Source organism: Rhinolophus sinicus, chromosome 15 (assembly GCF_057876585.1).
Source record: "Rhinolophus sinicus isolate RSI-liver-muscle chromosome 15, RSI-T2T, whole genome shotgun sequence".
Lineage (NCBI taxonomy): Eukaryota > Metazoa > Chordata > Mammalia > Chiroptera > Rhinolophidae > Rhinolophus > Rhinolophus sinicus.
In genome coordinates this window covers 51,187,657-51,200,395 of record NC_142515.1, presented here as the reverse complement: position 1 = coordinate 51,200,395, position 12,739 = coordinate 51,187,657, and the positions used below count along the sequence as shown (strand labels likewise).

The following is a 12,739-nucleotide window of genomic DNA, read 5'->3' as shown; positions in this document are numbered from 1 at the left end:
CATGCGTTTCAGGAAGCTATCTCGACTCTTAAGAGTGCTTGTATGCTCAGTATGTACAGTATTCTCTTGGCAAGCATCTTGCACTTGTTTGTTTACAACAATGCCAACCGCACGCTGGGTGACACTGTAGACTCTTCCAGTTTCGCCATGGGAACACCGGTGGGGCCTTCCTTTCTGAACAGTGCCCATTCCCTTGATGTCTACAATATCACCTTTCTTGTAGATTCGCAGGTAGATGGCCAAAGGCACGAGTCCGTGTTTTCTAAAAGGCCTAGAGAACATATAACAGGTGCCTCTCCTCTTTCCTTTTGTGACAGTCATTTTGGCGAATTCATGGAAGATGGCAGTTCTGGCTGAAAAGAAGCTACATTTAATCATTTTATTTGCATGATAAGCATCTTCTTTTAAGACTCCCTCTTTTTCTCAATGACTAAATATGTGTTATGTTTGAAGACACTATTAAAGTCCAGGCCCTTCATAAATCTAAGGCCTGAGTGAGAGGCCGGGGGTAGCGGGAAAGGACAGGCCCTCAGACTCTCTCCTTTCCCATAGTTAGAGTCTATCCTCAGCCAAAGGTCTGATAAGTGAAAATGACTGTTTCTGGCTCAAAAATTCTCCCTTCACTAAGAACTTAAGTATTGAAATTGTTAACCTGAGGAATGAGCTCCAGGGAAATTTCAGGTACCCACAACTGATAGTCCAGTCTTCCTGGTACTTCCTCAAATAGGAAGTACCGCCTCTGTCATCAGTTCATTTCATCCTCAAGTCGTTTCATGTTGATACGTGTGATTAAAATAACAAAAATAATATATGTGAGGATTTCAAAAGAATAGGGAGACGTATGAAAATAAAGTATCGTGTGTGTGTGTGTGTGTGTGTGAGTGTGTTTAATATACATTTGCCATTCATTGGGCACAAATTTTCCCCTACAACAGCCAAAAAAGATTTCTTCTGTGGCATCCCAGTGCTAGTCCCTATGCTCTGTTCTCGGCGCCACCAGTGTGAGAAAGGTCAAGGATCCTCAGCCATTAGTCATCCAGAAACCTGAGTGAAGGCCGCAAGCAGTCACAGTGTTAGGAGGGCGTCAGGAACACAGAGTACCACGAGCCACTTTAATCTAGTTCAAGTAGCAAGTGCAGAGCACCACCTCTGTGTGTACACTGTGATAACACAAAAACGTGCTGTTCCGACCCCAGGCTCCTAGATTTAAAGATCCTACAGGCCTCGTCCACAAATAATCCCTTCCCTTGTCCTAACTCAGTGATCATGTAAGACACACCGCATGTGCAAACCCAAAACTGAAATTAAAAACCACGAGAAATCATACTGAAAACATTCAAAACCCTTTAAGGTCAATGGCAAATTCTTTTTGTTAAAACACGTACACTGAGATAACAAAGCCTAAAATACTCAAAAAAAAACACAAAAAACACAGCTCACTAAAATTCTTTTATTTCAGATGAGATTAGGAGGGCATGCAGCCAGTTTTGACTTCATCTTCAAACAAAACAGGATTCTGCCAGAGCCAAGAGATAGTAAGTATGTTGGGAATGAGAAAGTTAAACGTGTCACTGCTGCCCAAGCTATATGCTGCTCAAGTCTTGGGAGGCAGCTTATTTGAAAGGTAGAGTATGAGTCACAACCTTTGAATGCTTTAAAGCCTGAATGACCGGTCCTAGTCATTCTCCCCACTTCTTTCACTCCGTTCAAATCTGGCAAGTGTGAAGAGAGAGGAGATTCTGAGTCTGCGAGGTTCAATCAAGAACTCTGGTACCTACATGTCCATCAGTCTCTATACTCCTTCTCCATCTCATGCGAGGGTTACAGCAGAAACCGATGAATATATAAGCAAGTATATCTTACAGATGCTAGTAGTTTTCAAATGTATGTTGATGCTGTTGTGCTTAATAAAATAAAAATTTATTTTAAAACATCACAAATTCATTATGTCTTTTGTTTTTATACATTCCTCATAATAAAAAGTTCACTATTATTATTTGAAGGTCCTTACGCTGAAAAAAGTTGACAATCAGTGTTCTACAGCAGAATGTAACGAATGAGTTAGAGGTGTGAATACCTAAACACAAAATGAAGTGGAATAAACACATAAGAGAACATTTTTACTTATGAAGAAAACTGCCAAAAACTAGGATATGGTTAAAAAAATCTGGAGATACAAATAGGCTAACATCAATCAACAGTCACTCCAAAAAAGAGTAATACACGGCAAAATAATTAACAAAATTTAGGACCCAGGAGAATCATAAACATGTAACCACTTAATAATATTGCTTTGAAATATGTCTAAAATTGACAATCATAAGAAAAATTGACAAATCTATAATTATTATGGGAGATTTCAACGTACCTCAATCATAAACAGATAGTTCAGACAGACAAAAAGTTTAACCAGTAACATACACATATATGTTACTAATTGATATTAAAAAAACCTAATTGATATTAAAAAAAACCCTATACCCAAAAGCAAAGGGGAATATACTTTCTATCTAAGCACACAGAGTACCCTTACCAAAACTGACCACTTACTATATCACAAAAGAATTTCTAAAAATTGATATTATACCAACCATGCCTTTTGAGCACAATGCAATTAAATCAGAAACAGAACAATAAAAAATAATAAAAAGAACTCTGAAATCTTTAAAACGTACTCCTAGATAATGCATATGGTTACAAGGAATTCACAAACAAAACTACAAAATATTTAGGGCTGAACATCTATTAAACTACCTATAGCTGTTTCCAAACTTGTGGTAGGACTTCGAGCAAAATTAAGAGCGTAAAATACATTATTTAAAAACAAGGAAGACTGAATTCAATTAAATTCAGTTCTTTTTAAAGACTGAAATATTGAAAAGAAGGAATTCAAGTAATAAACTTAAGAAAGTAAATAATAAATGTGAGGGAAGAATTTAATGAAGTAGATTCATTCTATGGCATCCCAGTAACAGTCAATATGCTTTGCTCCTGGCATTGCCATTGTGAGAAAGGTCAAGGGGTAAAATAATAAAACAAAAATTTCTAAAAGAGTGATAAGAAAATAGGCAGAAATAAATAATACCGAACAAACACGGCTATACGAAATGGTCAGCTTCCTAGAAAAGTATCAGACTATCAAAGTTGACTCAAAATTTATTTAAAATCTTTATTCACTAATAAAAGGAAATGGAATGAGTAATCAAGTTCTTCCTCCAAGAGACACCATACCCAAAGAGCTTTATATACAAATTTTGCCAAATTTTCAAGAACAGATATTCTTTATCTTATGTAAACTGTTTCAAAGACTAGAAAAAGATCTGATGAGGCCAAAATAACCTTGCTACAAAAACTAGGTAAGAACAGAACAAAAGAAAATCACAGATCATGATCCCTCATGAACAAAAAAGGAAAATCCTTTAAAACATTAGCAAACTGAATTTAGCACTGTATTTTCTTTTTTAAGTCACATCCAAGTAGGGTTTATCCTAGAAATGCAAAGATCAGAAAACCTATACTCATGTAGTAGACCACAGATCACCTTACAGAGTAAAGGAGAAAAACTGTATTATCATCTCAACGGGCACAGAAAGAGCAATAAATAAAAACAAGCAATCATGGTTTAAAAAAAAAAAAAAAAAGTCTTACTACAGGAGACAATAAACTAGGGGGAAATTTTCTGTGAGAAAAGCTTAAAAAGTAACTGAGTTAATCTGAAGACAGTATTCACGGAAAAAAGATTGCACACCTAAGGAAAGAAGGTAATAATCACAAAATGTCTCTCTTTTTTTTTTTCCAGGTACTTTCACATACACTATCTCATTCATTTAAGCCTCCTAATAACTATTACATTATAAGCACTTCTTACCATGAAGGGTGAGAAAGAGTCTTAGCCAGTGGAATGAGCACTAACCTGGGAGTCACACACTTCAGGGTTTGAACCCTACCTCTGCCATTTATGTACTGGGTAACATTCCACAAGTTACTGAGCATCTCTGAGTCTTAGTTTCCTCATATCCAAGATGAAGTGGATAAAAGAACACAACGTAAAATACCCCTCTCATAAAAGGTATTCCAGAAATGGAGCAACTTTTCTAAGTGTTTTGTTTTGTTGCTTCTACCAAGGACAGACCAAGAAAGATCTTAAATAGATGTGAGAAACAAATTTAAACCTTAAGAACTTCTTAATTTGGGACTGGACCTATATAGGAAGAGTCGAGGTAGTAATTAAAGAAATGCTGTGGTCTAATTACTTTTAGTGTTTCTTCGTTTCTACAGGGTAGAGTTGGGGTAGCCAATGACATCAATTCATCTATAAAATAAAGCAATTGGATTAAATAATCTCTATAATCCCTTTTAATTTTAAAATGTTACGACTTTAACTTCTTTACAGCTTAAGAGTTGCAAGACACTGCAGTACATCACAAAGTATATCTGTAATATTCCTTCTTTGGAAATACTTAGAAAAAGTACTGTTTTTCCTCGAAAATAAGACCTACCCCAAAAATAAGCCCCAGTTAAGATTGTCAGCTAAATGGACAATATGTTATGACGATGTTCCACAAGAATATGACATGACTGTACTTGAGTGAATGTAGATTGTTGTACATGAAGAAATAAGACATCCCCTGAAAATATACCTTAAGGCATCTTTTGGAGCAAAAATTAATATAAGACCCGGCCTTATTATCGGGGAAATACGGTATAAGAGCCGTTCTTGTTTTTGGGAAAACACGGTATAAAATGTTATCCTCTAAGAGTGGTATAAAGTTAGTACTGCCTGGAGCGAGAGGACTGGTGGACCACATGACTTCTTGGAAGGTCAGACAATGGAAAGAACAAGGACTTGGAAGCCAGGACACTACCAATAGGAAACACGTCCTGCCACTTACTAGCTGAGAGACTTTAGGTGAGTTACAGTTTGTCAAACCTCAGTTTTCTTATCTGTAAAATGTAATATAGTAATACCTTGAAGCTGGTGTTCTCGGAGTTACACGCAATAAATGAAAATATATTAAGTACCTGGCCCAAATATGTACTCAATAAATGTGAGTTCCCTTGGCCCCTTGAGTTCCTTTCAATCATGTAACTGATTACTCTGTACACAGTGGAAACCAGTATTACACGTTGAAAGTTTTATTTGTTTATTTCTTAATCATGAAGGATATTGAAAGTAAACCAAGGACTAAATTCCTGCCAAGCTGTTTAGAATTCTTCTGCAAGTAAATAAAATGATTCAAGAGTTCATTATTGAGAAGACTCAAAACTTAACAAATCATTTTTGTTTGAGAAAGTCTGAAAACCAGTCATACCCAAGTATGTTTATATGGCAAGTTCACCCGTGAACTATTTAGAGTACTTTACTCTAGGTCACAAACGCAGCAAGTCAGCTGGCAGATCTGAATGATTATCACACTGAAATTTGGTTATCTATGTTGAAAAACAAAAATTGTCTCTTAAGATAGCAATGGAAAGGATCACAAAAAACTGAAGTTAAAAACACAAAACATTAGAATTACACATTAGCCCCAGATAAGCAAAGTGTATTGAGTGGTACGATCAAAGAATTTTTTTTAAAAGAAGATATTCTGGGCACTTGCATGGAGAAGGGTGTCTAAAAATATAAATTTCATCACAAATTATTTTGAGTATTAAAGATCATAAGCAAAGAAAAGGCTAAATATAAGGGCTGGTGATCTAAAAATATGATACTACTACCTTAGGTCAAGTAGATCTAAATTAAATGTAAGCATGTTTGAATCGTTTTCAAATTTCTTCTTTGTATGTGACTACTAATCAAGGTAAATATCATACAATATATACTCTAACTGTGCTTAACTAACAAAGTTTAAGGGTTAAAATAAGGCAATTTCCTAGGAAATATGATTAATAGCAATTATGTAGATTGCTAATAGTACACACACCCTTTCACACAGTATTTTAGGGACATTCTCTTATTAGCTAGGACTAGACTACAATATTTCAAAACTAGTCCAAGTGGTGAATCAATCCAGCTTCTGATGATTTCAAGCAGCCTGTTCACAGCAGCACTGAGACAAAGTGGCAACACAGTTCTAAATGAAACTGTCCTTTGCCAGGCAACAGACAAAAACAGGTATTATGCCCTTTGTGAGTTCATACTACAGGACTACCTCACAAGTGACACATTTTGATATGTTCCGATAATGAACACCTTTGGGTAAGGTCCAAGGACTGCCTTCCTTACCCATTTCTGCTCCATTGCAGAAATAAGAATGAAATTCCAATGTATAGTGCAACAGCAATTTTTCCAAGGCAAATAAAATAGTATGCCATAAACATTGTTTACCTGTAAGGAATCAATTGGACACAAATCCACACTGACAGAAGATGAAGTCGGTCGGTTTGACATACAGCTTACTCTCCTTCACTAGCACTTATCTCATCCTGTACTTGGTGATGAATCTTCCTGAAAAACCACTTTCACCTTGTCATTTGACTGCTCAAGAACTAACTGCACAGCGTCTGCGCTGCCCAATTCCAAATTCCTCTGCCTGGTTTCAAGAGCCTTTATCACCTGGCCCAAACTACCTATCTAACCCTAGCTCCCACCTCCTCACGGGCCCATGACTGGCTCATGCAGTTCATTCCACCTGGAGTATTCTGTTTTCTCCCCACACCTTTCCCCACCCAAAGCAGTTTCCTTTTCCCCTACATCTATCCTCCCAAGTCCCGCTTTCTACATGAAGTCTCTTCCTACCTATAATGATTGCACTCTTTCTCTGAATTCCTATTATAAATTAGTCTGTATTTATAGCTCTTTACATCAAAACTTCTTATAACCTTTTAAAAAAAAATCTCTCTATAGCAGGAGTTTTCCACCTTTGGTCCTCCACAATACATAGAAGAATAAAACTCACATATATAACATAACCTACAGGTGTACCTGGGATTATGCACAATTTCCAGCCACAACAGATTCCACAAATTTCTCTCCCACTTAAGAAAGCATAATAAAAAGCCAGTGAATATATTATACTTCAGAAAAAGTTAAAACGAAAAAACAATACCTAGAGATTGGGAATGACAGGGATGTTATTATACATGTGACCTTGAATACGCGCAATTTATTTTTTAGAGAAGTAAAGCATTTACAAACTTTAGCACTTATTGCTATTAATAAATAACTTGTAATACAGCTACCAGTGATCATTCATAATACACTGGTAAGAACTGCTATTCCATGTAGCACTCTGCATGTTAAACACATAGAAAGCAATCAATAAATATTTCATTAACCAGTTAGTGTGTCTAGCCCATTAATCAATCAATTGCACACAAATATTACTACTGCTGCCTGACGATGATTGATGATGATGATGATGATGATGACGAGGCAGCATGCAAACATGGAGTACAGTAGCTCTACTCCATGCTGACAGTCTCTACAGGAACACATGACTTCTCATAGGACAAGTCTAACCAACATTTTAATATACAGCACTTTCCAAGTCTATGAAGATTGAGAGAGTTTCTATCGCAATCATGCAACCCTGCACCTCTTGCACAAGTGTGGCTATTAATGCAATCTTGGGTAAAATTAGTAAATTGTAAACTCTATCTGCCAGTGCAGTCAGAGAACAGATAACTTTTGCTCCCTCAACAAAAAGGCTTCCTGTGACAATGCAAATTTTGCTCTATATTAAAATGGCTCTCACTTTTACAATAAGAAATTGCCTGAGCATTGGAAGTCCCTCATCAACAGTTACAACTCAGCTATATAATCTTTAACTGATATTAAACCATTCTTCAACATTCCAACATGCTCTTAATTGCCAGCCACAGAAATAGACTATTTGATTTTTCAGACCCCCAAATCCTGAAAATGTCAAAAATTTTGCAAATGTCATTTCCTTCCCTAAAAAATATCCAAATATCTATCAGATTGCTTGGGTATAAATCTACCTACAGACCACATGTCTTCTGTTTTCTCTAGCCCTGACATTCTAACGTTCTAGGTGTAGAGATTGATCTAAGAATAAAAGTTTAAAGCTTCTTTTAATTTATTCTTTAGTGTTGCCAAAGTATACACTATCCAGAAATCTTTGTAAAAGTGGATGACAGAGGAAGCTTCAGTCTGTCATGCCCTGGAAACTGCCAAACATCAACCAAACAGCCCAAAAGAATGTCCTACTCAACAGTTCCAAGGATGTCATTAATTGTTTCCATCTGTTTCCCCTCTCTGTCCCCTCCCCTTCCCAGTCAAGGCATCTATTAAAGTTATTTTCTGCTTAATTTTGCATTCTAAAGAAAAGCATTCATAGCCGTCATGTTTTAAATTGCAGAATATTTTTATGACCCAAAATTTGTTTGACAACCACAGCCATGTTGTTTTTGTACTCTAGGCTACTGTCAGGTAACATTTCAGAGTACAGCATTTTAAGTTATGTACTTTTTAAACACTGCTCAGTAAACTTTTCAGTTATCATCACACTAGTTTTCCCTGACTCTCCAAGGAGACCAGGGTTTCCCCTATGGTACGATAAAGGTTAAAAGCTCTGACTGGTTTCATCCATTGATGATCCTTACCAAATCAATGGTTTTGTGGAAAGTAGCACAATGATGACTTTCTAGTTCTGTCATTTATTCCACATTTATTGGTTGGAATTCCCCTCAACAACTAGAACTATTAGGCTACAACAGTGAAATAAAGTCTGTGTGGGAAAGGCAGGGTAGTTACAAATTTTTTTCCTATTATGTAATGAGAACTTTTAAGATCTGTTCCCTTAGCAACTTTCAAATATAGAATACAATAGTGTTAAATATAGTCACCATGCTGTACATTACATCCCTGGGACTTATTTATCTTATAACTGGAAGTCTGTACCTTTTAATTACCTTTACCCACTTCACGCATCTCCCACCCCACACCTCTGTCAACTACCAATCTGTTCTCTGTATCTATGAGTTTGGGGGATTTCTTTTAGATTCCACATATAAGTGAGGTCATATCATATTTGTATTTCTCTGATTTATTTCACTTAGCATAATGCCCACAAGGTCCATCCATGTTGTTGCAAATGGCAGGATTTCCTGAATTTTTTGGCTGAATAATATTCCATTATATATATGTTAATAACATTTTCTTTATCCATTCATTCATGGACTACTTAGGCTGCGTCCACGTCTTGGCTATTGTAAATAATGCTGCAATGAACACGGATGTACAGACACCTTTTGAAATAGTCTTTTCATTTTGTTTCTTTTGGATAAATACCCAAAAGTGTAATTGCTGGATCATACAGTAGTTCTATTTTTAATTTTTTGATAAACCTATGGAAAGGCAGGATAAATGCTTAATTCTTTTCTTTAAATTACCAATTATCAGAGTAAGGGGTTGGTGTCCTACTTACCACAAAGGGTGATCAATGAAGTTTCTTTTAAAGTTACCTGCTTTTTAAAATATGTTATCACAACTAGGGCACACTCCTTAATTTTCCTAAGTCCCCGAGGAAGCCTATGATAATACGTAGCATATTTCAAGGGCATATCTCTGCGAATGAGCAGAAATGAGTTTACTGAAATTCATTTACCAATCAAATGATATTCATAGACTTGAATGTCAAGGTTGAAAGAACTTCCAGCAGTGTCATCTAGTGCAAGTACCCACCTGATGTGAAAACTCCCTGTACACTATCTTACCATACTCTGTACCTCCAAGGGGTGAGAAGCAAACAAGTGCAAGCTGGGCTGTGTGTTTAATGTAAGGTAAATGCAACTTTAATTTAAATATGTTTACTGACAGTATAGGATTCCTCTTAGTATCACCATGCCAATGGAATGGCACGTAAAGGAAGTAGGCTCATATTGGTTAGAGCCGGAAGACACCTTGGAGGTCACCAAGTTCAATGAAAGCAAGTCAAAAAAGGTACTCCCACAAAACAAGCTCGACAGAAAACAGATGCTTCTGGTACCATACTTCCTGACACATGACCATTTGGTAGAATTAACAGAAACATAGTTCTATAGAAACACCCACTCAAGTAAGTTAGAAATAACAAGACAGCAATACTGGTGAAATTTTGCATCTGTTCAATTAAATAATAGAACATAAGGAGAATAAAAATAAAGGAACACTTCTTACTTTATTTAAAGTTGTGACATATAACATACATAAAGTTGCACAACACATATGTATGATGTAATGAATAAGTATAAAACCATCACCCATGTAACTCAACACTGTAAGTCAAGAAACAGAACATTACTACCACTTTAGAAGCTCCTATGCGCTTCTCCTGTGTATAATCAATCCCCTTCCTTCTTCCCAGAGATACCACTACCCTGACTTCCATGATCACTTAATTCCTTACTCATCTTTATCAATGTACCAAGTAGACATCCCGAACGACATAGTTTATTTCTACAATGTTTTTGAACCTGAAATAAATGGAACCTAACTACCTCTCAATCATTCCTCAATTATTTTTGAGTTTCATTCATTCTTTTTTTCTAATTGACGTGAAATTTATTGAACAGAAAACGAACCATTGTAAAGTGAAAAATTCTCATTCCTTGATTATTGATTAATATTCCAATTTATGACTACACCATGACTGTTCTTATCCATGCTACTGTAGATAGTCCAGCAGGGTCATCATGAACCATGGCGACATCAGTATTTTTGTATATGGACCCTAGTGGGCATAGGCAAAAGTTTCTCTAGGGAACATACCTGGGGTGGAACTGCCTATCTTCTACTTTATCAATGCCAAACTCTTTCCCAAAGTGGCTACACCAATTTACACTCCCAACAGCAGTGTATGAGGGTTCAAACTGCTCCCCATCCTCAGCAACAACTGATATTTTCAGAAATCCTATTATAATAGAATAATTTTGAATTTCTCTGATGACTGATGAGATAGAGTATCTTTTCATAGGTTTATTGGCTATTTGGACTTCCTCTTCTGAAGTGCCTATTCAAATTTTTTGCCCCTTTTTTGTAACTGAATACTTATCTCATTCTTACTGACTGGTAGAGGTTCTACTTTTTTTTTTTTTTAATTGTGTTATGTATCAGCCTTTGCCTTTACTTAGGATTTGACTGCCATACAGATCAAAGCCATTAATCAAAGACAATATAATCAAGAACCTGAGAAGTTTTAACTATTCAAAAATTAGTATCGCTGCTTTTATGCAGGATAAGACAAAATGTCTGAAAATTATTTATAGGAAAATTAGTAAAATTGATTTGTAAATGTAACTTACATTTTAAATGCTATTGAAATACATTACAATAATTTTTTTTAAAGTTTATTATTCCCTTATTTCCCAGCAGAGGTGTTTAGAGTGTAATTTAGATTCATGCATGCTAAGGTCAGAATGTTTCTAAATCCTTTCCATTCTGGAAAACAAAACTCAGAAGTCATGGTTTTATTCAAAATTATTACATTAAAAATGCCTAACACCAATGAATAAAATCAACAGTAGAAAACCTATATGTTGAAAGATGAAAAATTTTAATTTCAATTGTATTTTATTTAAAAAATAAAAAAAATTTGCTCCTGGAATCAGTTATATTTCTTTCTAAGAAGAGGATTATTTTGCTTAGCAACATAAGAATGTTTTAATTACTCACTTAATAAATGCTGGTGGCATATCTCTCTTCAAAATTTGATCTTCGGTGGTTTGAACAGTCTCTTTTCCGACCTACAGAGGGAAAAGATTCACAATTCAAATATAAATTCCCAGATACTTAAAACTATTATTTAAACATATTTAAAATACATACTTTATAGCAAATCTATCATTGAAGTTTCCAGATTCAAAGAAAATTTCTGGATTTTGAAATGATCACGATTGCTCCCATATACGCTTCCACATCTTTATTATGCTTCCACAATGTACTTGGATAACAATATGGAGTACAAACATAACGTATTAACCCTTCTCCAGAGCAACTAAATTGAAAACAGCGTTGAACACGGTGGAAAAAAAGAAAAATTCATCATTTAGTACATATATGTCTGATGTGTGTATGCTTAACTGACAAATGGCTACATCTCTAAAAGAGTACACGAAATATATGAATCAAGTTGGGTGGGCTAAAATGTCTATACAGAAAAAAATTTATGTTATTGAACTGGGAAAACTATGTGACGCAATTATGACTCTGAAACTCGAAACCAAACATATGAAAATATACAACTTCACTAGTAATCAACACAATTTTTTCCATACTTACAGAGCAAATTAAAAATAAAACTATATAATACTAAATGCTGCAATGGAATAGACAGTTTTACACCATACTAGTGGCAATATGGACTGTGATAGCCTCTCCAGAGAATTATTTGTTAGTGTGTTAAGAGACATTAAAAAATGTCCTATCTTCCTAGATATTCCACTTATGAGAATATACCCTATGAGCAATAATACCAAATGAATGTAATAATAATGTTCACAAAAGTGTTCACCATCATGTTTGTTATGAAAGCTAAAACATTTTTTAAATAACTTATCCAACAATGAGGAACAGTTAAGTAAATTAAAATGTATCTTTAGATTTAGTACTATGGGGCCATTAAAACAATGGTTATAAAGTCTCAGCACTATGGGAAAATTTATGACATTGTATTTCATTTAAAAGGAAGAATCAAAAATAATAAATACACTATGATTAAAACAAACCAAAAAAATCGTATGTATAAGGCAAAACAGTGCAAGAATATAAAACAATATGTTAGCAGCGGTTGTATTA

General features: G+C 35.2%; 1 protein-coding gene across 2 annotated transcripts in view; it reads right to left on the bottom strand.

Moving 5' to 3' along the window:
* Positions 1–12,739, bottom strand: part of VCL (vinculin) — a 94,829-nt gene that overhangs the window by 50,434 nt on the left and 31,656 nt on the right. For both annotated transcript variants that reach the window (XM_019745883.3, XM_019745885.3), the window contains exon 2: positions 11,618–11,688. In XM_019745883.3, the coding sequence (XP_019601442.1) occupies positions 11,618–11,688 (71 nt within the window). The remainder of the gene's footprint in view (positions 1–11,617; positions 11,689–12,739) is intronic.